General features: G+C 33.6%; 2 protein-coding genes across 4 annotated transcripts; one reads left to right on the plus strand and one right to left on the minus strand.

The window, feature by feature from the left end:
* The first annotated feature begins 1,076 nt into the window (after positions 1 to 1,076).
* On the plus strand, positions 1,077 to 13,924 carry LOC129939634 (mitochondrial import inner membrane translocase subunit Tim17-B). The gene is made up of 4 exons (XM_056047722.1): positions 1,077 to 1,229; positions 1,588 to 1,758; positions 12,893 to 13,070; positions 13,141 to 13,924. Exons 2-4 carry the CDS (start codon positions 1,615 to 1,617, stop codon positions 13,326 to 13,328), a joined length of 510 nt encoding a protein of 169 aa, XP_055903697.1. The 5' UTR covers positions 1,077 to 1,229; positions 1,588 to 1,614; the 3' UTR covers positions 13,329 to 13,924.
* A 6,069-nt stretch (positions 13,925 to 19,993) lies between these two features.
* LOC129939639 (glycosaminoglycan xylosylkinase homolog) lies at positions 19,994 to 25,453 on the minus strand. Of its 3 annotated transcripts, none has more exons than XM_056047727.1 (6): positions 25,114 to 25,453; positions 24,446 to 24,884; positions 24,017 to 24,380; positions 20,602 to 20,809; positions 20,335 to 20,535; positions 19,994 to 20,260 (listed from the first exon to the last, which is right to left on the minus strand). In XM_056047727.1, exons 2-6 carry the CDS (start codon positions 24,725 to 24,727, stop codon positions 20,056 to 20,058), a joined length of 1,260 nt encoding a protein of 419 aa, XP_055903702.1. In that variant the 5' UTR covers positions 24,728 to 24,884; positions 25,114 to 25,453; the 3' UTR covers positions 19,994 to 20,055. The 3 variants fall into 3 exon arrangements, with proteins under 3 accessions (XP_055903702.1, XP_055903701.1, XP_055903700.1); XM_056047726.1 differs by having other exon boundaries at positions 24,446 to 25,054; XM_056047725.1 differs by having other exon boundaries at positions 24,446 to 25,453.
* Between the last annotated feature and the right edge of the window lie 924 nt (positions 25,454 to 26,377).

Below are 26,377 nucleotides of genomic sequence, written 5' to 3' on the forward strand. Positions count from 1 at the left end.
TAAGGAAGTTAAGGACTTTGTCTGCCTAGAATCCGTTATGGAGAATTACTCTTGCTAACCGCTCTTTACTTGGGCTAAAAAAGCATCAACCACGTCCTGCTTTACGCTGACAAAAGCGGATGAGAGCTTATTGGGTCATTTCGAGAGATGAGTTATTCGCGTGATCTACGGTCTCGTATGCATAGAAGACGAGTGGAGGAGAAGATGGAACGAAGAGCTGTGCGGGTTTTACAGCGACTTAACCTTAGCCAGAAGTGCTGTACTGCACAGTAGAAGAAGATCTAGGATTAGGAGGCGCCTACAAGTAGAAAGCGAATTTACCCAACTTGGAGTGCACAACTGGAGACATCTAGCTAGGGACCGAGCTAGATGGAGAAGGTTGTGTGGTGATTCCTTAGTGCACACAAAATTGTAGTGACTATTATTATAAAGTTTTCACAAATCAAAAAAATCAAGTTTTTTCAGATTTCCACTAGTGACTAGCTGCCTATATCTCAATGGCTTGAATGGTTTCTTAGCTTAACATAATTTCTGTCTTCGTACAGAGAAATGTTCAAGGTAGGAGTGGCATAAAGTTATGAGACATTACATGATGTGCCTTGAAAGATATGATCACCGTTCAAACTTGCTGCCAAAAAAACAGAACAAAATATGTTCTTTAAATAAATTTAAAGTTAAAGAATGTGTTTTCAGAAGAATTTGACTTCTTATGAATGTACCTAAGCATTATACTGGCCAAATTGAGCATAAACCATAAAATTTGTATATAACTGTGTTTTCAGCATCCATCCTTTTGATTACCAATAAAGATTGGGTTTAAATAGGTATACAATTTAAATACAAAATCTGGGAAAAATTAGTTACGAAAATCGAAATATTCGTTGGAATCGGATAGCAGAATATTTTCATTAAAATAATTCCATAACTTGTGCTCTATTGCATCCCAGATGGCACTGTGGTCGCAAACGAGAATATTTTCAGCATTACCAACTCAGAACTTAAAAAACCATCGCACATTTCGAATTTCACCCATCACCCTTTTTTGACATTGCGAATTTCGTATTAGACTCGAACTTTTCGTGTTCACCGTCTTTTCCACTTAATTCACTTTCAATTCGTATTATTTAATGTAGCAAATCAATTTAAATTAATTCATCATATTAATAAAACCAAATCAATAAAAAACAAAAGTCATTAACGATCAGTTCGAGCTGTTATTAAAAAATTAAGTAAGTTAAGTTCTCAAATGAAAATTCCATCGTCCGTCTCGTCAGCAGAGCAGACATTCAGTCAAGTGCAAGTTCCATGTGATTACAAAAAAATATAAAATCTATGAAGTCGTTTCTAGAAACAAGAACATTTTATTTTCTAAAAGCATTTTTTGTTTTATAAATAACACGTTCTGTCGTTTGACTAATTGCGTTTCTAACAATCGAATGCTTGGTTAAAATAAATTATATAATTCTTCGGCTACCTACGGCACAGAGAAGAAGGAAGGAGTTGCGCTAGAATAATCGAATATTACAAATATCATCTCAAAATGACCTGACTTTTGTTAATGAAACATTTGTTGTTGTTTTTTTGTAGATAAATCGAAAGTAAACGAAACAAAAAATGGAAGAATACGCCAGAGAACCGTGCCCTTTTAGAATCGTTGACGATTGTGGTGGAGCCTTTGCTATGGGGTGCATTGGAGGTGGTGTTTTCCAAGCGATCAAGGGTTTTCGAAATGCTCCATCTGGATTTAATAGACGAATGGTGAGTGCTTCAAAAGATTATAAAAGTTTGAAAGGAAAAAAATCCATCCAAAAGCAACTTTACCATTTTGCTTCTAAGGTTTAAATAAATCAATATGAATTCGATCATTTTTAAAGATTTTATGACGGAAAAAATTGTATTGGTTTAAAACTATAATTGACACTTTTCGAGAAAAAACGGTTAAAAGAAAAGATGTGTTGTCACTCAAAACGCTAGTCCGGAGTTGTTTCGTTGATCTTACTAAATAAAAAGACTACTGTCTTTTATAACTCTTACACCTAGAGTTGTGTTCGTAAAAATAGCAGTGCTCTTTTTAAAACAAAAAGGTTTTCAATATCAACGTTATAATATATGAAATTAAACTTCTAATTACAAACTAAAATATTTTATTTATGATAACAGAAAATAAGTATTATCGATTTTTTACCGTTAGCTTTGTCACAGTAAACACCGTTTTTAAAATATATGGATGTTCATAAAAATAGCGGTGCATAGCTATAATAACTATAACTTATATGAAAGTATATAAATAATGTTAGCTTATAATTAGAACTTTGTTGCATAACCATTGGTTTTTATGACTGCTTCGCATCTACGTGGCATCGAGTCTACTTAAACCTGACACCTCTCGACTGGTATTGAGTTCCACCAATCACGCACTGCTTCCGACAATTCTTTCGAATTCTTGGGTTTTGCTTTATGAACTGCGTTCTTAACATCCCCCACAAAATTTTCGATTGAGTTAAGGTATTAAGAATATTGAGCGGGCCACTCCATAACGATAGCTTCTTCTGCGCAAACCATGATTTTGTCTTTGTTGACATATGCTTAGGGTCATTGTCTTGTTGGTATACCCAAACCATTTGCTCTTCAGCATACGGTAACATTACCTCCTCAAAAATGTTCACATACTCGGTTGCAACCATCATACCCCCGATGGGATAAATAGACATGACCCCGTAGAATATAAATCAAGCCCATATCATAATTTTTCCTCCACCATGCTTCTCTGTTTTTATAGTGTACCGTGGATCGCATTTTAGGGTCTTCTTACATATTCTCGACGAATCTTTCATTGCTCCACAGAACATTCCTCCATTTCTCTTTTGGCCATTCTTCATATGCTTTTGCAAACTCCATTCTCTGTACCACATGCCTTTTTCTCAAGAATGGTACCTTACGTGGACTTAGGTCTTTTAACTTCGCTTCTAAAAGACATCTTCGTATTGTGACAGCGCTAACAGACAGTCGAAGACCATTTCTTACTTCCCTAGAGCTTATGGAAGGGTTCTGTTTTGCTAACTGAACAAATTGTCTGTCAGTTCTTTCAGTAGTCATTCTTTTTGAATTGAATTGAATTGAATTGAAATATTTTATTTAGCCCAAATTAGCTATTTATAATTTACAAAATGATTATGATTAATATATATATACATTTTTATGTTATTTACAATGGCATTGGTGTTTATATGTTTTGTTTAACAAAGTTAATTATTGCTTTTTTAAATATAAATCTATCAGTCTGTTGCTTTACATTGTTTGGTAAATCGTTAAAAAGCTTAAATCCTTTGTAAATTAAACTATTTTGTGATCTTGCACTTCTGTATGATTGCAGTCTTAAATCCTCTCCATTTCTTAACAAAAACGGTTGAACATCTCTTACGTAACGAATATGTTTTGACAAGTATTTTGGTAGTAAATTATTTTTAATTTTGAATACAAAAAATAAAACATTGAAATAAATACGCTGTTTAACATTCATCCACATTAAAGTATTTAACATAAGCACTATAGAAGTATATTTACTACATCTAAGTATTGCACGCATAGCTTTATTTTGCAGTTTTTGAAGATTATTCATTGAACTTTCATTGATTAAATATAAAATTGTAGAGCAAAACTCAAAATGAGGTTTTATTATAACATTGTAAATATTTATAGCGGTAATAGTGCCTACTTTATTTCTAATTCTTCGCAAGAAACCTACTTTTTTTGCAATTTTCTTTACAATATACTGCACATGAGATTCAAAACATAGTTTATAATCAATAATGACACCTAAGTACTTAATTTCTACTACTTGTTCTACTATTTCTTGATCAATTGTTACGTTAACATTAACATTATCATTTAAAACAATACATTTAGTTTTTGAAACATTTAGTTTAAGCTTATTAGCCTTAAGCCATATATTTAATACTTTAAGGTCTTCATTTAATAGTCGTTCGCATTCCTGGACTGTTTCAGCTTCAACAAACAAGAGTGAATCGTCAGCAAACAAAGCAAGCTCGCAATTTTTAATAACTTTGTTCATGTCGTTGATGTAGCAGTTAAAGAGGAGTGGTCCCAGTATTGAGCCTTGAGGGACTCCCAGTTCAATCGGTTCAATTTCGGATAGTACGTTGTTAATTTTGGTTTGTTGAGAGCGCCCCAATAAAAAACTTCTAAACCAACCAAGTGCGGAGCCCGTTATTCCGTAATAGTGCAATTTATCAAGCAATATATTTGGATCGATTGTCTCAAAGGCTCGTTTGAGGTCAAGAAAAACACAAACAACTTTCTTACCTTTTGAGATAGATTCTTTCCAACTTATTAATACCATATTTACAGCAGATTCGCATGAATGTGATTGACGGAACCCAGATTGATTCTCGATGATGATTTTATTTTCATTCAGATATTGTGAAAGTTGCTTATAAACGATTTTTTCAAGTACTTTTTCATAGACCGGTAATGAATTAATGGGTCGAAATTCTTCACACTTTAAAGTTTTTTTGATTTTCTCAATAGGTGTCACAATAGAATTTTTCCATGTTTGAGGAAATTGACCTTGTGTTAATGATACATTGATTATTTTTAACAACGACTGTCCGACTACATCAAAAGCGTCAATAAATAATTTTGGACTTAGTAAATCACTATCTTTTTTATTGTTTAATTCTTTAATTGTCTTCATCAAATCATTTATATTAATTTCATTAAACTTGAAAGGATTTTCAACAGAAAAGTCTATTTGATTAACATATGGAACATTTTCAATCGTATTATTTATTATTTGCACACTATTGATAAAAAATTTATTAAACCGATTAGCTAGCTCTTTGTCATCTGTGATAAATTCACTATCGAACTGAACTTTTGTTATTTCACTTTTTTTTTCGCGCAGTACTAACGATTTTAGTGTTCTCCACATAGCTTTTTGATTAGTGCAGTTTTCAAGGGATCTTTTTATAAAATTATTTTTCGCATGATTAAGTTCTTTAGTGTAAGTATTTCGTATGTTTCTAAAATAACACCAATCATCCAAACTACCTGTAAAGATTGCTTTACTTTTCGCATTATGTTTTTGATGTTTGAGCGCATTCAAATGTTGATTAAACCACGAATTTTCTTTTTTACTTGGATATTTTAGCGTTTTAAATTTAATCAATACCATTAATAATTTATTTTGAAAATTTTTCGCGTACTGGTGTATATCATTAACAACAAGAGAATTTATACCACTTTCTTCAAACGCTGATAATAAGTTGGCTTTAGAATATTTTAAAACTTGTATTTTTTTAACTTTTGGTTTGGAAAATTTTGCTCTCATTGGGAGTTTTAAAGATATAGCTTCATGATCTGCGATATCAAAATCACCACTAACATTAGCCACTAAATAAGATAAATTTGAGACGACATAGTCTATTAAGGTTCTAGATGTACTTGTTATTCTTGTTGGTTCATTTACTAATTGTGTACACCCGTTTTCAAGTATAATTTTGTTGCAATCACGCCTATAAATATTATTTTCATCGAACCAGTCAATATTAAAATCTCCAACTATTATAAGATTATTGTTATCTTTCACCAAATTATCCATTAACTCATTAAAACGGTCACAAAATTGTCTATTAGATGATGATGGAGATCTATATAAACCAGCGATTACAAAAGAGCAAAAACCACATCGCACTTTAACAGCAAGACACCAAATATCCATATTCACTACTAGTGTATATACTTGTTCACACTGCAGATTTGCATTTACATAAATAGCGACTCCACCTGTATGCCTAGATAAGCTATCACATCTAATAAGATTATATTTTTCAATATTAACTTTATTATCTGAAATATTTTCAGTCAAACGTGTTTCACTAAGCACAATTATATCAAAATTTTGGTTTATTAAAACTTGTTCAAGCTCATTAAAATTTGCGATTAAGCTTTGAATGTTAAAATACACAAAAGAAATTTCGGTTGGTTGCTAATATTTAATTTTGTCCTTTTGGATCTGAACTTTTTTTTTGAATACCGGACATTCATTACTTCGACTATCATGGTCAACGTCAAGATTAAGTTTTAAATTTGCACAATTAATACATTTCATTGCTTTTTCACATTGACGTTCATCGTGAGATTCACCGCACCGAGGACAAACTGCTTCACGTTTACATGTTTTGGCTTCATGATTATAGCCCCAACATTTATAACACCTTTTAACCCATGTATAATCGTACACTGCACATTGGTCCCATCCGACATTTACTACTTGTAAATCTAAAAACTTTTTATATAGTTCACCATTAATTTGTAAAATTGCATTAAATTTATTTTTTCGGGGGCATTTATAAAACCGGACACATTTGAAATTGTCACTAATATCGTTTTGCGATTTTATTGCTTCACATAGAGCCTCGGCTCCCCACTCATCATTTAATCCACAAATTATAACATTAGGATCATTTAATTTAGGTGTTATTAAATTATAATCATCACACATTTTGGACGATACTTCATGTTCAATTTTTTCTCTTGAATCGGTATCCACACATTTAATTGCTATAGCACCATCTTTCCTATTAGAAACACTTTTAACTTTTAACGACAGAGCCTGAGGATCAATGTTTACTTTTATCGCTTTTCTTGTCGCATCGTTGTTTTGTGTATTCTTAGGTGCAATGATGACAGGTGGTTCATTTACCAAAACATTTGAATAAGAAGCACTATTATTATTATTTATGGACATTGATGAGCACGTAACATCATTTATTTTCTTATCAATGTTTTTTACAACTTCACTATTCTTGATTAAAAGAGTTTTTATTTCATTTACACTTTTTAATAGATCATTGGAGAATTTTTGACATTCTAAGCAAGGAAAAAGCATGCACTCATGTTCCATTGTCATGCGTTTCTCATATTCGCTTATGCCAAAGCTGGGCCTCGCTTCTCCGGTTTATTTTGCATTTCAAGGCGTTACTGACCATTTTTGCTGAGCAGCCTAGGATGTCTTGAATATTTCGGTAGGTTGTTCCCTCCACACGCAGTTTTCTAATAAGTTTTCGAATTTCTTCGTTGCAGTGTTTTTACCGTCCCATTGTTTATTTTTGATCTAATATTTATTAATTTTGTATATCCTAGTATGTTACAAATACTTAAATTTAAATAGTAAAATGTTTATTTACCGAAAACTAACTGCTATTTAATGAAATAATGTGTGTTCACCGGGAAAAGTAGAGTATAACTTCTAGCCAAAAGTCTCTAATATTAAAATGAAAGACCGTTAGATGCAAGTCGCATGTTTTGTTTTTTTTTTTTTGTAAGAATTTAATTTATTTATATAATTGACAATCTAATAAAGCGTAACCAGGGGCCCTACTCTGTAATGTGTTTCGAAAGCAAATATTTTCGAAAACGAATATTTTGTACTCTTTATTTATAATGCGGATAAGAAATGTAGTACTTCCGGAATGACAAATCCGCATTCGGGTTTTTCGTACCATGCAATGCGTTTCCGAATTCATAAGCGTTCGAAACCAAACATTTTGTTTCTACACCAAGAGAGGTAACAAATTGCAATTCGAATGTCGTTTTTAAAGGACACAAAAGGAAAATTGTGTTAAGTTGTGTGAAATAGATTAAATATAAGTAAGGAAATAATAATTTTATTCAAAATTTAAGCAAATAAATTCTATTACAGGGAATCATCATCGAAAAATGTGCGTACCAAACAAAAGCAATTTGAAATTATGGTGGAATACGTATGACTTGAAGGAAAAAAAGTATACCTTGGCAAAAGACAAATTTCAACACAAAAAACGAAATGGCTATGAAAAAAATTAGCTTAAACTTTCTAAGCTTAAATTAAAAAGACAGATGTGGCAATTGCAAAAAGTCATTACGATAATTCTCAAGTGACTGAAGATTAATTTTCATTTTTTACTCGTCTTAATTGTGATTTGTTTTTTTTTTTTTTTTTATTTTTTCTTTTACAAGTCTCATAAGAAATATTTCGATACTCGGAAAATCTATTCGATGAATAGAAAAAGTACTAAATGATTGTTTTATTTGATTCGAACATTTTACAGAGCACGAATAGGATTGGCTTTCGAAACGTATTACAGAGTAAGGCCCCAGCACTGCTATTTTTATGAACACAACTGTATAATAAAAAACAAAGTAATTGGCTGTGGTTTTTAGATTTTTGGCAGAATTCAATTTTTTCCTCCGATAATGAGTCATTATATTTATCATTCCTGCGAATCTCTAAGAAACAAATACGAAATGTTTTATATTTTATACAAATATTTCATCATGAAATACATTATTTACGTTAATATTTTGACCTGGGGTATGAACATTTACTGTGTCGGGCCCAAAATAAATACCATATGGATTTAGTTAATCATATTGTTGATCGAAAAAGTCACAACTACTGTTCTTATCAGCAGATAGTTCTGCAATGTGTATGAAAGATGATGTGCGTTGGGCTGTCATCCCAAAAGTCTTGGGTTCAATCTCTGCTTGTTATATCCAGTTTTTTTGTCACTAATACTGCCTCTTTGTGGTACCCGTGGCATGATGGTTAGTGCGTTGGACTGTCATGCTAGAGGTCTTGGGTTCGATCCCTGCCTATGCCATCTAAAATCTTTTCACGGGTACTGCCTCTTGCGAGGAATTGACAACTTCTCCAAGAGTAACTATTGTCATGAAAAAGTGCTTTCTCAAAATTAGCTGTTCGGAGTCGGCATATAAACTGTAGGTCCCCTCCATTCCTGACAACATTACTCGCACACAGGAATGGTTGAGAGTTGTAAGTCACTAGGCCTTGGTTCTCAATGGACTGTCGCGCCACCCAATTTTTTTTTTTTTTTTTTTTTTTTAATACTGCCTCTTGCCAGAAATTGATTAAAACTGTTGGTCCACTAAATTCCTGACAACATTACTCACACACAGTAATGTTTGAGAGTTGTGAGTCACGTTCGCTAGTTCTCAATGGACTGTTGCGCCACCTAATTTTGTTTACTTAAAACATTTAAGGAAAAAATAGCTAAGTTGAATAGACAAAGTCAAATTTTAAACTATAAATAGAAAGAACCTTTTTTTGTAATTAATGCAGAACAAAAAAATTATCTAGTATAATAATACAATCTGTCCCCATTTGTATGCCCCCAAATGCCCATTCTCCTTCGATTCATATTTCAATACGAAAGTTAATTTTTATATTTCCAGCATAGCAATAATAATGATATCATAACTATTTTTCATTTTAAATGATTTTATTGTTTTTTAAAATATTCTCGAAAACAATCAATCAATATTTTCCATGAGTTTTTTTATGTTTTTGCATCAACAGTTTGTTTTGGTGTAGACAACCATTGTATATGCAATTTTTGTTTAGCTTTAGGGAACAAGAAAAAAAATTAGGTGTAAAATCTGGGCGGATGACCCAACCGATCCAATGTGTTGAGCAAATCAATGCATATCAATTCGTCTTAGGTTGGTGCTATGGACGAACGTTCGATTTTGGCAAAGAAACAAGCGACCGTTTTTATTTTTTCCGCAAGTGCTTTAAGCGCCAACAACTTTTATTAAATTTTATTTAACTTAGAACATCAACACGGATGAGCAATGTTTAATTTGACACTCATGATCCATGATTCATCACTTCTGAATATATTCAGCAATTGCATACCCTAATCGATAATATTTTTTATTCAAATTTTTAAATATCATGTAGGTTTCAAAGTCAAACTACCTTTTTCAAATGTTAGCGTTAATTTTTAGTAATGTGCATTTATTGATTCATAACCAAATGAATAATATGCTTAATATCCAAACAAAGTCGTAAAATTAAATCTAAAGTCTGATAAGTTCTATTTTTTATTAGAAGAAGAACCTTGCTGAAATATCAAAACAGTCTCCGTATTTCACTCAGTGATATTTGATGTTGGTAAATTAACTGCTACTGCTATCATTATTTCTAACCCATCTCTTAATCGGCCTGAACAATTGTGATCTTCTTAATAACACTCGAAAGTTGTAATAAATTAATGCTGTCTTAAAAAAATAAAAAAAAAATCCATTATGTATTAAATAAATATGTAAATATAAACTATTGATAAGTTGCAAAAGTTCAAAAAGGCTTCAAAATCTTGTTACACAATATAATGTTTTAAAAGCGAATATCTTTGAATAAAATTAAGGAAGATTTTATTCATTACATAAGAGTTTTCGAATCAAAAACTAGTCGTGTCAGCTGTTTCTTTATTTCAAAAAATAACAAACATTAATTTTTAAATGTACTTATAATGTCTATTAGAGGTTAAAGAAACAAATTATGACAGTTATTTTTGAAATGTTGGCCACGAATACCTTTGAGATGGTTTATTTGGATGGTCAAATTTTGGGCGACTCGTTCAAACATAACACGAGTACTATTGGCTTCCAATTCCAAAGCGTCAATCGTAGGATCTTCTCCCTGAAGACTTAAGACTTTACATGCAGTGAATATTCGGTTTTTTTGTTTTGTTCTGTAAAACCCACATTATTTTCACTTTAAACTTTAAAAAAGTTAAAAAACAGTTTTTCTTTAAATTTTTTTATATTTAATAATTTCAATATAATATGTATATACATTGTTCAATGTAATTTCCAATTCAAAATATCTTTAAAATATTATAAAATTTTTCAGTTGTAAGATATAAATTAAATATCAAATCTCTGAGCAAGCTGCGTATTATAAAAACAAAAACAATAATTTGTAAAAAGCATTTATCTATGAAAATAAAATATCTATCTATCTATCTACATTTTTCAATTAAAATAGCAAATTAACAAAATAAAATAATTAAAAATACGAAAACTCAAAAAATAACACGTCATTAATATTCGTTTTTTTTTTACATACTTATATTAACTTTTTAATTAATCTTTATTACCATTGATTTTAATATTTGGTTGGATACCCTTGATTGGATGCAACTTCGTTCAGTCGCTTGGGCATATTTTTTATAATTTTTTGAAGGTATTCAATGTCTTTTTTGCTCCATTCTTCTTGAAGCGGTTGCCTGAGTGCACTTATTGACGATACAGGGTTTTCGCGAACTCGGCGGACCAATTCATCCCACAAATTCTCGATTGGGTTAAAGTCTGGAGATTTTGGAGTTGTTTTGACTTTTGGACAGTTATAAAGAAGCCATTCTCTTACAAAATGCGCCTTGTGCTTCGGCTCGTTGTCCTTTTAAAATTTGAAATTCCTTAAAATGCTCATTTGCTCAGCATTTTGCCTTTAATTTTCTTTTAGGATCCTTAAAAAGTATTCCTTATTGAATATACCGTCGACGAATACTAAATTTCCCATGCCTCTTACCGAAATGCATACCAATCCATGATGTGCCTGCTTTTAAGCTCTGTGTTCCTGCTTTTAAGCTCTGTGTTCCTGCTTTTAAGCTCTTCATTTGGCTCGCGCCACACCACAACTCTCAAACCCGATCCAAAGAGGTTGTACTTACTCTCGTCAGCAAATATTACATCATCCCACCAAGTTGCATCCTTATTTTTGTGTTCCCTCTCAAATTTGATCCGAATCTGCCTGTTGCGCATATTGATAAATGGTTTTTTTTTCGGGCAACACTACCATTGTAGCCAATTGTCTATGGTTCGGCGTACTGTTGATGCAGCTATTTTCTTTTTGCCTTCCATTAACAATATTTGGTGCACTTAAACGAGGATTTGCTTTAATTTTTCTTACTATAAGCCGTTCTTCTTTCGTTGTTAACTTTTTTGGTCGACCCATCTGCTTCTTTGGTTCGATCCTTCCTTCTCTTTTATACCTCCGAAAAATATCACCGACAGTGTTTGGCTTCATGCCTAAAATATCAGCTTTTTTGTATGTTTCTACTTTATTATGGTGAAAAATATCAAGGTTTTTTTTCAAGGCTTGCATTTTTTCCTTGCGCCCCATGGATAACATTTTAAATAAAACCCAACGATCGTACACTAAATTGTTTTAAAAATGTATGCAAACGTCTAGTGAACACTTTATTTTAGCGGTACTCTTGAATAGACAAACTGTCGAGGCAAATGTCAAACTCAGCAACAAAGAAAAGAAAAAACCGAATATTAATGAAGCGCTTACATGTGTCCTTTTTGCGTTGTTAATCGTATATCTTATTGCTGTTAAGTGATGGCACCATTTTTTTTAATAAAATATTTAGGTAACAATATACTAATTTATAAAATAACCAAATAATAAACCCAAATTCAACTTTTACTACGAGAAAAATACAAAAATTATGTTTAAGAATATTAATGACACTCACTGTACATATTCCTAGAGAATATATTCAAACCTTTTGTTTGATTGCCAATCTATGCGTTCAATTTACAATAGCAAAACGTGAAATAAAGTACTCACCAAAATGATTTCTCAACATGTACATTGTTTTATGCGCTGTACGACTCGTAGCGCCTTCTTGTTGTATAGAAGACCATGATCCTAAATTTCAGAAAGAACATATAAAGTTCGTTAAGATGGTGCAATTAACGGTTGATTTGCCCAAACATCATTGTCGCGGTGAGCTCCTTATGACTTGACTTATTCATTGAAATTACAACGTACATTTTCTTTCTATTATGACTTTCCAAATGATATTTTTGAAGTAGTGTGATAGTAGTCGATTAATCCCCCAATAATACCCATCCGATCAACCTCTGCTAAGAATGCCACCGGAATCATAGCAAAAGTGTATGGACGACCTTTTATTTTTATTTTTACGCGCCCGTTTATTACAGATTTATAGACTTCTGGTATTACGTTATTAAAAATTAAAAACTAAATACATTATTTTTCTCTTCTTTTTTACAGCTGGGCAGTTTGTCTGCGATAAAAACACGTTCACCCATTATTGCTGGTAATTTTGCCGTTTGGGGTGGCATGTTCAGTACCATTGACTGTACTTTGGTACATTTCCGCAAGAAGGAAGATCCTTGGAATTCAATTATCAGTGGCGCTGCCACTGGTGGAATTTTAGCAGCTAGAAATGGTATGAAGATTTATTTTCTACCTCAGATATAATATTAACATATTTCCTTTCTGTTGTTTTCAATTTTAAGGAATACCCGCAATGGCTGGTAGTGCCATTATAGGTGGAGTTCTTCTTGCCCTTATCGAAGGTGTTGGTATACTATTCACACGGATGTCAGCCGAGCAGTTCCGCAATCCACAACCACCAACTGAGGATCCAGCTGCATTGGGAGATCTAACGAAAAATTTTAGTTTTGGAGCGACGCAAAGCCAATAACAATGGCAATTATCGACGACCGACATATAAGATAATTTATGGTTAAAATCCCTTCGTAGTAGTCATCTTCATTAGACCTAGTTTTTTTGTCAAAAAGAAATAACACCTGTAAGCAAATCCTTCACTTTGAAATCTTACCCCTCCCCTGTAGGCTATAAGGAGTGTGTGTTGCAAACAAAAAGTCTTTGTTTTTGACAAAAAACAAAATAATATTTTAGTTTTTGTGTGAATGCGAATTCCAAATGAGTGAATGTGTGGCTAAAACAACAGAGTTAATAATAATATCCTCTCGTTATTTTCTTCTTTTTTTTTAACATGGCCAATTACTATCATTGATTATTTGTTTTAAATAATAATAAAATAATCTTCATAAAATTAATTTTGAGCCAAATGAGTTTTGTCGCTTCATCGGCTGGATGGCACTTTATATTGCATGCTGTCGTAATGATTTAGTGGCAAATGGCTTGTTTTAAAGCCTCAGTCAAGAGATACACAAGATTCGCTTTGCTTTCTCTGGAATTATTCTGAATTTAATTTGCCTAAGAATTTTATTTTAGAAAAAGAAGAAGCGAATCTAAGTTGTTATTTTTTTTTTAGTGAAACAGAAAATAAAATGTAAAAAATTTGTTTTTCTTTTGTATATTGTACATAATAATAAAACACCGAAGACAAATTAGTTTCTATACATATATTAAACTAAGATTTAGTTTGGTTTTGTTGCAAACAGAAAATAATAAGAATAATGATACAACTAATATACAATGATATGTTATAAACAAGAACATAAATAACAATAAAATATGAATGTACGTACATCTTCATCATTTATAAAAATTATGTGTTTTTGTTGCAGTTTTTAAAGCTTTGGATTTTACTAGGGTCAATCAACAAGTACCTACACAAACATACATATATTTCAAAACAGCATTTCAAACGATACTATGAGTATTTCAATTTTAGCCTGAATCAGAAGTTGTTCTGGTTTTTGCAGCAATTTGTTCATATGCGTTTCGTCTTTTTTGACAGAATGAAAATATATCAAAGACCTATTAAGACCTTTAAACTTTTCAGATCACATGCCTATTGTTGTAGAATTCTTATGTGAATGTTTACCAAAATGAAAATAAATCTTCACCTACTACCTCGTCTTTCTTGGAAAAATGAGCAAAAAGTTTCTTATCAGCGTAATTTGGACGATTTCTTTTCTAAAAAAGTTGATTACATAACCCAAAGAAACACTTTCGAACCAGCTCACAGAATATATTCGAAGTTAAGTATCAAATAAAACTATAAGTCAGAACACTTCATATAAACAAAAGTGGTTCGATAAGGACTGCTGGAAAGCACGCACAAAATCTTTTGCTCAAAGCTAACACATATTAAAAAAACCTTTGTCTTCAAAAGAAAATGGAATTTGAAAATCTTCAAGCAATATCATTCGGTCAAACAAGAACCTTAAAGGATTTTTGGAAAATCGCAAGAGAGATCAATGGGATGAAATATAAAATAGGAGTATGCGTATCTGCTGAAGATCTTTCAGCTCACTTCAGGCTTTTTCTTTCCAACAATTCTAATTTAATGTTCTCCTACGATGAACCATAAACTGTTGATGACACATTTTAAAAAGTCTGTAATATTTCCTATTCACAAAAAAGGACCTTTTGGCGTTGTGGAAAATTACAGAGGAATTTCTTTTATGAATGTAATAGCGAAAATATTCTGTGGCGTTCTTGTAGAGAGCCTTGAAAAGTGGGTCGAACGGAAAAATATTTTATCTGGTCTTCAGGCTGGCTTCAGAAAAAATTATTCAACCATTGATCAGCTATTTACTCTGTCATCCATTGTCAAAGCGTTTCATGCCAGGAACAACAAAGTTTACTGATTTTATGTTGACTTTAAAGCTGCCTTCGACCTGGTTAACAGAAATGCGCTCTTCTAAAAGCTCTCACAACTGGGCATATCTTTCAACAAGAGTGATAAAAAAAATGTGCACTAACAGAAATGCAGCAGTTTGGGATGACACATCCTATTCAGAATGGTTTAAGACAAATACTGGCGTTCAACAAGGTTGTCTCCTCAGTGCATTGTTGTTTTCTCTGTTTATAAACGATGTAGCAGATGATCTTCCCGGAGGAGTAAGATACTACCATTAATGTGTTATATGCAGATGACCTTGTCACATATTCTTATCGTGTTACTGCAAAAAATGGGAATTAACAATTAATACAGAGAAGTCAAAAATGATGGTGTTTGCGCGATATCCAAGAGTTCACAATGAAAAGCAATGGACTTATGATGATCAATTCCTAGAAACAGCTTAAGAGGTCAAATATTTGGTAGTTATACTAAATCCAGCTTTAAATTTCAACAGACACCTAACCGAAAAAGCCAATAGCTCTCAAAGCTTGCTTAACCTATCATGGAAAAATGTGTTTTCCAACAAAAGCATAATATTATCTGCAAAATATAAGATATTCATTGCAGTAGTTAAATCAACTCTTTGGTATGCTTCTCAATTTTGGGGGTCATATGAGTACGAGAAAATTGAAAAATTCCACAGGAATTTCATGAAAAAGCTCTTCAACCTACTCCAAAATATGCCTTGTTACGCTATATAATTGGAAAGCGGACTACCAAAACTCTTGACAAATACATTAAAGACACAGGCTGACTTCATAATAAAGGTATGCTGTCATTATGAGGAATCAAGGCTTTCCAAAAAAAACTACTTTTTTTTGAGTTGAGGAATAAGGACTGGTATTATGAAAGATGGCAATCTATTGACAAAGCTTGTGGGGAAACCTTACATATCGGTGTGAACAACCAACGTAATTTGAAAGAACAACTCTACCGCATTGTTCAGAAAAACGAAGACTCTATTCAATATGCCTTCATCGTTAAGGCTAGGAATTCTGAAAGTAGAATTTCATACAGTCAGCTTTATTTTAATGTTAACAAGAAAAACTACTTTCACGACTCACTTAGATATGATGAAATATCCGTGATATCATAAGTATATGCCCAATATTCAAACGCAAACGCAAATTTTGGAAAACAATCATTAACTATGCAAGAAACTATCCAACTTCTAAACGAGTGTGACTGGAAAACCCTAAACAATTTCTAAAAAAAAGTTTAAGAGTATAGGATGGTATTAATATCAGAATACGTTTGAAACTTTAGTTTTTTTTGTTGATTGTGGAAAATTTAATTAAATTTTAAAATAAACATTTATAAACTTGTCAACCAGGCTGACGGCTTAGCCATAGCACTTAAATTCATAATTTGTATTCTATTTTTTATATTGAAATGTAATTAAATGAATAACTTATTCTTACTCTTAAAGTCTTTTCAAATCAAATCAAATGGGGTGGCGCAACAGTCCGTTGTGAACCAGGGCCTAGTGACTTACAACTCTCAACCATTCCCGTGTGCGAGTACTGTTGTCAGGAATGGACAACATCTATGAAAACCGTTAGAAAACAGGAGCGTCTAAATCGCCCAAAAGACGTTGTCTCCAAAGAAATTGTTAAAAAATCCCACGATATCATTGAAAATTCTCGCTGATCGTGAAACGAATGAGTTTGGAACGAAACGGCAATCAACATTCTATTGGATTAATTTCCAATAAGAAACTTTCAGTCCGATGGGTGTCGCGTTGTCTTAAAGTTTATAACAACCAGTGTTGGTTCACAATTTCAAAGCAGTTTTCGGTCACTTCGGTTCGTTACTGTCAATAAAATTTATTTTTTTCGGACGAATGTATCCCTTCATACGGAAAAATCATGGCCACAATATTTTGGAATTTGAAAGGAATAATCTTCGTTGAATTATGTAAAAAAAACTATATTTTTACTGTCACTAACCAGGATGAGACCATCAAATTGTTTTGGACATTACAAATTTATTGCTATACTAGCTTCTTCATTGGATAGTTTTTTTTTTGGATAGTCATAGTAGTATGACAAACTTGAGCTGTACTTTTTTGTACGTATGCTTGAATTGTGCCGAGATGGGATGAGACCGTACTAAGTGTGATTGTCATAGGCATAGAGGAAATATATTATAATTACTCTATGGTCATAGGTAAGGTTAGGTTAATACAATTTAAGAAGAAGATATGTTACCGCAATACATTTTTATATTTGTTTTTCCTTCCTTGGCCAGAACGTAAAGAGTTTGCGGGTTTGAGACTCTTGAGCACGCTACATATAATTGTCCATGGGAAAAACTGTTTTTTTTTCCAAATTTACACCTGTAACTTTCAGCGGTTGCCTCTGAGCTTTATTTATTGTTATTGCAAATGATGCTTTCAGAGAAAACTGCTCTCTTTTAAACTGAAACGGCAAATCGGTTGGGAATATCGGAATGCGGGGAATTAAAACAATTTTTACTTTTGCTATTGCAGTTACGATTATAGCATTTATAATATTTTGTCCTTGGTGAGTAATCTGTAGCCGTGTATCATTGCATTACTTTGGTGCGTCATGATTTCTCATTAACAGGACTGGAACACCAACCTTCAATCTCAATTTATGAGAAGGCATCCCTGATAATTCCAAAGAATTAAGAAACTATTCGGTATGATGTTACTTGCTCCGTGTCCATAACGTTGTAAATCATTAAGTATTAAAGAAACAAATTTACACGACAAATCAAATATTTTCAGAATGTCTCTGTAATTTGCATGCGCCCTCACGTGTGTGCCCGTTCGGGTAGAACCACTCAGTGATCTTGATTTACCGTAATATCAATTTAATCCAAATATTATTCAAATCTTTATTAATTTACGAGTGAAAGCGATAAGATGTTTTGCTTTTCTGAGGTCAAAAGTAACCTATGTCTTAAACTATCTCCTTACCAAACTTCATTTAAATCTCTTTATTAGTTTGGGCGTAAAAGCGATCAGCCTACCTGAATTTTCCCATGGGAATGCGTCATTTTCCTGGGGTAAAAAGTAGCCTATGTCCATTTTCGAGTATGAAAATATGTCCATACCAAATTTCATACAAAATGGTTCAGTAGTTTAGGCGTGATTGAGTAACAGACAGACAGAAAGAGTTACTTTCGCATTTATAATATCATATATAGATAATTTTTTAAGGGTCCTTAAAATCTGCGACTAGAAGGTATGATCTGTTCAGCTTATCTTCGAATTCTTTAAAATTTTTAGTTTTGCATCTTCTCTGAGCTTGTTTTGTAAAATTTAAACAAAGAGTTTTTAATCTTCAATTGGGATGTGTTTTATATCTGGCCTTATACAGGTAAGGAATGTTTGTAATTTTTAAGCTGCCCTTGTGCATGTATCTCCTGAAAATTTAGGGATACTTTAGTAAAGTTTGGGAAGTTTTTCAAAACCCAGTGACATGTTGAAAGCTTTGGAGTGTTTTCGCTCGGTGGGTTTGGTTTCAGGAACTCTTAGTCGTTTTTTTTAGGTGTTAGTTTTTTAACTTCCTCTTTTAGAAATTATATTAGTTTTGTATAGACGGTTTCGCGTTTGTTAAGCTTTTTGGAGGCTTCGCGATATGTATTGGTTTGATGTATTATTATATTGTAATGTGTATACACTCTTTGCCTCTTTTAATATCGTGTTATAGTAATATAAGTACGTAGCAACCGTTTATTTGTAGTAATAAACACTTGTGTAGACTATTTAGATAAAGGGCGACATCTAGTGATTAAGAGGAGAACTCGCTTCGTTAAGAATCTAGTGATTAAGAGGAGAACTCGATTCGTTAAGCATCTAGAAACATCTAATGGCTAAGAGGAGAACTCACTTCGAGAACATTCAGCGCCTACAAGAACCTAGTAGTTTCTCGAACCAATTTGAAGTACATAAATAGGCGCTCGGAAGCGAAGCGGGTCATTATTGATTGTGAACTGCGATAAAGTAAAATTGTGTTTTATTTACAAGCCGAATATTTTAATATGTATGTTTGGTCTTTTTCTTGTTGATTTGATATGAACTTGTCTTTGCCTTTTCTTTTGATCTCAACTTCGTTATTTTCCTGTTGCCTTTTTCCAGCATCATATAAATGGTATAACGACATTAGTGGTTTTAAGTCTTGTGAAACACTTATTTCATTTTTGTTTTCTTAAATGTCCTTATTCTAGTGACACACTGTTCTTATACCCTATTTGAGTAGTTCATTATTTAACTTTGAAAAAATTCAAGTTTCGATTCCAGTCAAACTTTTAATTTGAGGATTTTTACATAGCCTACGGCTAAAAAGAGCAAATATTGATTCTACATTTGATGGTATCATTCTAGTGATTGACAGTATGAAGCTCGTAATAAATCGTAAAGAAGGAAACTCCCTCATTTGACATAAACAATAACTATAAATGTTGCTAGAGTGACATAAATACAGTTTGAATGCAAATTAAATTGAAAAAATAGGTATATATCATTTTACAAAAATATCCAGGTAAGATGTTTAAGGATAATGGGGGCTATCGCAAGTAATACTTTCCTCAGAACGTGAATAAAATCGCAAGTACATATCTACAAAAGTTGTATTTTCTTAAATTGAAAATAAGCATTCTAGGGATCCTTATCCTTCATTTGAGCTTACAAATTATTGGCATATCTAAATTTCCTCGATGGGAATCGTTCTGAGAGAAATTTTATTCACAATAGCTCCCAATAAATACCAAAAACGAGATTCGTTTAAAATGTAATTTAATACCATAACATTTTCGGATGACCTACATACTTTGACTTAATTTACGTCTTAAACATCTTATCGTCGTAAATATCCATACAGTATTCAACAACAGCATACACCACCAGTAAACGCCGTTCCACGCCCCGTTTGTGTTTATCCGTGATTAGCGGATGAAGTGGATCTGGTTTACTTAGACGATCAATGAGATCTGTTAATACACCTCCAGAGAAAACTTGTAACCTATCCCATGTTGTTTTCCGTAACCTAACACAAGAAAAAAATGCATATAAAATGAGATCAAAAAAAAAGAAAAAGTAAATACAAAAATATCTACACACATGCAACATTGGTACAGTGGAGCTAATATATCGAGAAAATCTTTATTGGGATTTCCAAATGCTTTTCCATTGTCGATAAGAACAATACGATCCTCACGAGTCTCATAATGATGTCTATCTCCATTTTGTATCAAATAATCGAATATGGCCACATCGATTAGGTCTAATAGTCTTGTTGTTTCCAGTTTATTTTTGAGTGATCTTTAAACAACAAAAAAAAGATTTCATTTTTAAATTAAATAAATCTCTGCGCTGCGCAAAACTTACTTGCAATAATTCATATCATCTTCCCATGGGGCTCTGACACCGTCTTTATAAGTTCGTTGCCATGGTGAACGTTTTTTAGCCAAGGATCCAGGAATAAGATATAAGAGAACACCTTCGATAATGTTGTTTTCGTCGCCACACACAGTTTCATCTTCGTTGCAATAGTGACATTTACCAAATACACAATATTCCGTTGAGTTTTCGCCTTCTGCAAAATATTAGAATTTTAATGGTTTTGTATTTTACTTTCACTCGAAATGAAATCAGAAAATAGTATACAGTTCTTTTTGGACTCATTAAAGCTATTATTATGGTGTGAAAAGAGTGATTAAAGATGAAAACAAATTTAAGCTTTTTGAAAATTCGATTTCTAGTTTTTTTTGGAAGTCGAAATGTTTAAAAACCGACCCACTTTTGTAAACCAGACCAAAACTGAAATCTAAAATACAACTTTTTATTTTTGGCTTAAAGACCGAATAAGTTAAATTCAAAGTGATAAATTTGATATGGATTAAAAAAGCTTAGCTTCTCGATATGTGCATGTGCATTTGCATCACCAACCAACTTGTGGATTTATCACGTAAGAGATGTCGCAAGATGTTGGGTTTTTTGCGACAATGCAAGAACATTACTCCTCTCCTTATCTGGTTTAAATCGGAGAGAGCATGATGATGATTTTTTTAAAATAGCAGGTATTAAATGTTCTGAAGCTTGTTTTAAAGAAAAAAATTTCGGTCTCGAAATTTCTTTTTCTCACCTATTTCCTCTTTTGAAATCAATGGACCTATTCAAAACATAAATAGTTCCTTTTCAACTACATCTAACGGTGTTGTAAATAATTTTATTAAAAAAATAAGTCTTAATATACTTATTTAACAAGAGTATTTATCACGACATTTTCTCGGATAGTTTAAAACTAGCTGAGATTACTCCGATTTTTAAAAAAGATTCGAAGACCTTCCGGACTGGAGCATTGATGTTCATTCGCTCAACATGACCTAGCCATCCAAGCCGTTGAACTTTAATTCTGTTAACTAGGTCAGTGTCGCTGTACAGCCCGTACAGTTCGTCGTTATAAATATATTCTCTTCCATTCTCCATCTATGCGTACGGGACCAAAAATCCCCTGAAGAATTTTTCTCTCAAAGCATCCTAAGACGCTCTCATCTTTCTTTGACAGAGTCCAGGCCTCAGCGCCATAAATGAGAACAGCGACAATGAGTGTCTAATAGATCGTGATTTTAGATGCTCGAGAGAGGACTTTACTTCTCAATTGCTTTCTTAGTCCAAAGAAGCAGCGATTTGCAAGAGTTATTCTTCGTTTGATCTCAACGCTGGTGTCGTTGTCTGTGTTAATAGCGGTGCCTAGGTAGACAAAGTCCTTAACTACCTCGAAGTTATAGCTGTCCATGGTGACGTTTTGTTCAAGACGTCGTTGTTCAATGTCCTTTGTTGATGACAGCATATACTTGGTCTTGCCCTCATTGACCACTAAACCCATCTTCTTCGCTTCCTTCGCAGTGCTCAAAAAGGATCCACTGACATCACGCTCTGATCTTCCAATTAAGTCAATATCATCTGCGTATCCGAGCAATTGGATGGACCTTTGGAAGATTGTGTCTCTAGTGTTGACGGTTGAGTTTTGCTCAATTCTTTCCAGAACGATGTTGAATAAGTCGCATGACAGTGCATCGCCTTGTCTAAAACCTTTTTTGACATCAAATGCATCGGTGAGATCTTTTCTGATCTTGATAGAGCAGCGTGCATTCACCATCGTCGTTCTACATAAACGGATAAGTTTGACAGGGATGCCAAAACTAGACATTGTTCTGTAGAGATTTTCCTTATGGATGCTGCCATACGCGGCTTTAAAATCGATAAAGAGATAGTGGGTATTGACTTGAAGCTCCTGGGTTTTTTCTAAGATCTGACGTAGTGTGAATATTTGGTCGATAGTGGACGTTCCTGGTCTGAAGCAACACTGACAAGGACCTATCAGGTTGTTAACGAACGGCTTCAGACGTTCACATAATACGGCAGAAAGGATCTTATATGCAATGTTAAGGAGACTGATGCTTCTGTAGTTGGCGCAATTTAGAGGTCTAATTTCTTATGTATCGGGCACACTATGCTGAGATTCCACTCATCGGGCATGCTTTCTTCCAACCATATTTTGCAGATGAGTTGGTGCATGCTCACTACCAAGTCATCGCCTGCTGCTTTGAATAGTTCGGCAGCGATGCCGTCAGCTCCAGCAGCTTTGTTTGACTTAAGTTTAGATATAGCTATCTTCACTTCGTCTAGGTCGGGTAGACCGAATTGTTGATCTGCGTCGCTGAGGTTGAGTGGTTTTATCTCCCTTACAACGGAATTCGGTTCGTCATCGCCGTTCCATAATTTGGAGAAATGGTCTTTCCATATTTTCAACATAGACTGCGGTTCTACTACGATGTTCCCCTGATCGTCTTTACAGGCTTCGGCTCGTGGCTGGTAACCTTGGGAGGTTTTTTTTGTACCTTTTGGTAAAATTTATGAACCTCATTCCTGTTGTGACAACCCTTCTTATCTACCAAATGGAAAACACTTAAATATGATAATTTAGTTAGAGAGCCTTTCTGGCAATAAAAAAATATCAAACTAAAAAATATTTGTATCTATTACTTCAAAGAATATTTACTCACAACCTGTTCTTATAGTTTTTTAATATTAATAAGTTTAGATTTTCATAATTTTAAATCCCTAGGTTAAGTGAAACAAACATATCTGTGGTGATGTTCCACTAACTTAAAATCATTCATTTATATCCATGCGTCAATAAAACATCTTCGTAATGTTACGTGCATCACCCTTTTTACCGTTATTTTCACAGACTACGCTATAGTGAAAAAGCTAGTAGAATTTCTTAAGTTTAAAGTTTACATAACTTTTCCAAAAAAAATTATATTTCTAGTTAATGTAGGTAGGTACATCCGCTGAATCGGAAATTAAACTTCTTCAGATTTCGACCTGCGTTGTGAACTTTTCATGGATTTGTTGTGGCACTTAGAACATAATATATTTTATTTAAACTATCATCAAGTTCCCTTTGGTTTAATCTCACCACAATTATATAAAAACGTCGTTTAATTATGAAATCAAATTTAAGGTATTCTCCGCGTTTTCTTTTAAAGAACACAATTAGCTTTTATTTATTTTGACGGACAACCCTTTAACGTGTTAATTGCAAATCTTGTACTGCAGAAGCTCTTCATGATTAAAAAAAAAAACAAAACCGCATTAAACGGGTGTCCCAATTATCTTACACACAACTTGTCATGTCAATTGGTGCTTTCTTGGCATCCGATTCATTGCTATTGTCTAGCATTGAATTGTATCATTAGGTTTGTTTTATCAAAAAATAAAACAATAGATTTACCTGTGATAGTCATGGTATGTCTGAGTTCCGAGTCAGCTTTTTCGTACATTTCTTTCAAATTTATTTTTCGCCCCACTGCAATAGGTGTCCATCGGAAGTTGAGTACTGCTCCCAAATAAAAGGCATACACCTCGGCAGTGTGCCGATCCTTGCCACCATACACAGGCCCATCAATGACAACATCCCTATCGTACCATTGTGGCTTGAATATGATTTTCTGTTGATTTGCCAATTTGAGAAGTATTTTTAATTGTGTGCCTCTAGGTAGATTCTGTGCTTTTGTAATTGGCTCGAGACGAAGTGACTGCAACAACTGTCCCATTGACGAGTCATACATTGGATAGACTTCGTTTTCTTGGGGCCACTACAAAAATACACAGATTTAAGTTAGAAAACTGGAAACACAACTTAAAGTGATAATGTACTTACCCAATTGGCAATATCCCAGAGTATACTTGCATTCTCGTACGGAACTGGCTTGTAGTTCCTCAGCAACTTATTCCGATACATAAAGAACCTTGGATTACGATTCAAATAGACAGGTTTGAGGTGTCGCATCTTGCTGCGAATCATATTTTCCAGTGCCCTCATACTACTAAGCTTTCCCTCTTCTGCATTCAAGTAGTACATGAAGTAGAAGTTAGCACCAGCAACTATCACAACAAGAGTGACCAGTGCTACGACTATGAAAACGGTTCGCTTGTTTGTCATCTGTTCGTTGTTCGTTTTCGCGCCTGGTGCATTTGATTTAAACTCAAGATATGGATGATCACAACTAATGTGCCAAAGGCGTTCGTGTGCCTATGACGAGTGTCCCTTTGCTGGCTGCAGCACTTCATTCAGTTTTTTCAACTTTTAGCTTTTTATTCTGCAGAGATACAAGATCATAAGCACTGCGTTCAAAAAACTCAAAATGTACAAATGTATGTTGTTCTTTCGATAAAATAACATTGAAAAGTCGCCTCTCGGGCATTGTTTTCAACAATAATTCTCTTTTTCACAGCACGTTCTAGAACTGCCTGCGATAGGAAGAGAGAACTAAACAGAATTATTGCCTATTGTTTATGCTAATAATAAAGTGCATAATAATTATTCACCCCGTCCATGCGAGAGTACTCTGAACAAATTGCAAGAGATGTCCGAGAGTAGCTATAATTCTAAATCTCGTCCCGCGCCAATAACCTCGATCAAAGAACAATAATAGGAACCCAACCGCCTATACCAGTCACCGTCAGTCGTCACCACGAGAATAAAACAACGGAATGCATAGTTTTCGAAAAATGCTAGATATTATTCAAGTTGGAAATGTTTTTTATTATTGTTAAAAAATTATATTTTAAGACAATGTAAAAATAGAAAACCCAAAAAATTGTGCGTGCACTGTGCAGAGGTTGTATTTTGTTTGGGTCGTCGAAATGACGTGCCAGGTCCAGGTGTATGCCGGCGTGTATGTTATTTTAACTCTATTTCTGTCAAACAAACAGCTGTTTTTTTTTGACAAATCAAAAACCAACGATTTACACGGAACTGCCAGCTTTGAAATTTAATTACATTACGAAAACATTACGTTGTTCCGTAGATAAATAAATACGAAATAGTTTTTTTAGAGGAATATAACTTTGAAATGGAAAAAAACTGAACAAGGCTAATGCCTTCAGTGATCAGTGGAAAATTCTAGTCCAAATGCAGTGGTCAGTGGTAAATGCAAGTGCAACTGCTGTGGTCAGTCGTAAATGCAACTGCAACTGCAGTGGTCAGTGGTAAATGCAAGTGCAACTACAGTGGTAGGTGGTAAATGTACTTACAACTGCAGTGGTCACTTGTAAATGAAAGTGCAACTGCAGTGATCGGTGCTAGATGCAACTGCAACTGCAGTGTTCAGTATAAATAAAACTCCAACTGGTAAATGAAAGTGCAACTGCAGTCACCGGTGGTAAATGCAAGTAAAACTGCAGTGGTCAGTCGTAAATACAAGTGCAACTGCAGTACTCAGTGGTAAATGCAACTGCAGTGGTCAGTGTTAAGTGTTAAGTGCACGTGCATAGTGGTCAATTTTAAAAATGCAACTGCAACTGCAGTGGTCAGTGGTAAATGCAACTGCAGTGGTCAGTGTTAAATGCAAATGCAAATGCGGTGGTCAGTGGTAAATGCAAGTGCAGCTGCAGTGATCAGTCGTAAATGCAAGTGCAACTGCAGTGGTGAGTGTAACGTGCAATTTCAACTGGAGTGGTCAGTTGTTAATGCAACTGCAGTGATCGGTGGTAAATGCAAGTACAACTGCAGTGGTCAGTCCGAAATGCAAGTGCAATGGTCAGTGGTAAATGCAAGTGTAACTGTAGTGGTTAGTGGTAAATGCAACTG

This window comes from Eupeodes corollae, chromosome 1 (assembly GCF_945859685.1).
Source record: "Eupeodes corollae chromosome 1, idEupCoro1.1, whole genome shotgun sequence".
Taxonomy (NCBI): Eukaryota; Metazoa; Arthropoda; class Insecta; order Diptera; family Syrphidae; genus Eupeodes; species Eupeodes corollae.

Coding starts and splice junctions, on each gene's coding strand:
- LOC129939634 (XM_056047722.1), top strand. CDS start 1,615: ATGGAAGAATACGCCAGAGAACCGTGCCCTTTTAGAATCGTTGACGAT. Junction 1,759..12,892: donor CTGGATTTAATAGACGAATG/GTGAGTGCTTCA, acceptor TCTTTTTTACAG/CTGGGCAGTTTGTCTGCGAT. Junction 13,071..13,140: donor AATTTTAGCAGCTAGAAATG/GTATGAAGATTT, acceptor TTCAATTTTAAG/GAATACCCGCAATGGCTGGT.
- LOC129939639 (XM_056047727.1), bottom strand. CDS start 24,727: ATGACAAACAAGCGAACCGTTTTCATAGTCGTAGCACTGGTCACTCTT. Junction 20,536..20,601: donor GATGATATGAATTATTGCAA/GTAAGTTTTGCG, acceptor TGTTGTTTAAAG/ATCACTCAAAAATAAACTGG. Junction 20,261..20,334: donor CCACTGTACCAATGTTGCAT/GTGTGTAGATAT, acceptor TTCTTGTGTTAG/GTTACGGAAAACAACATGGG.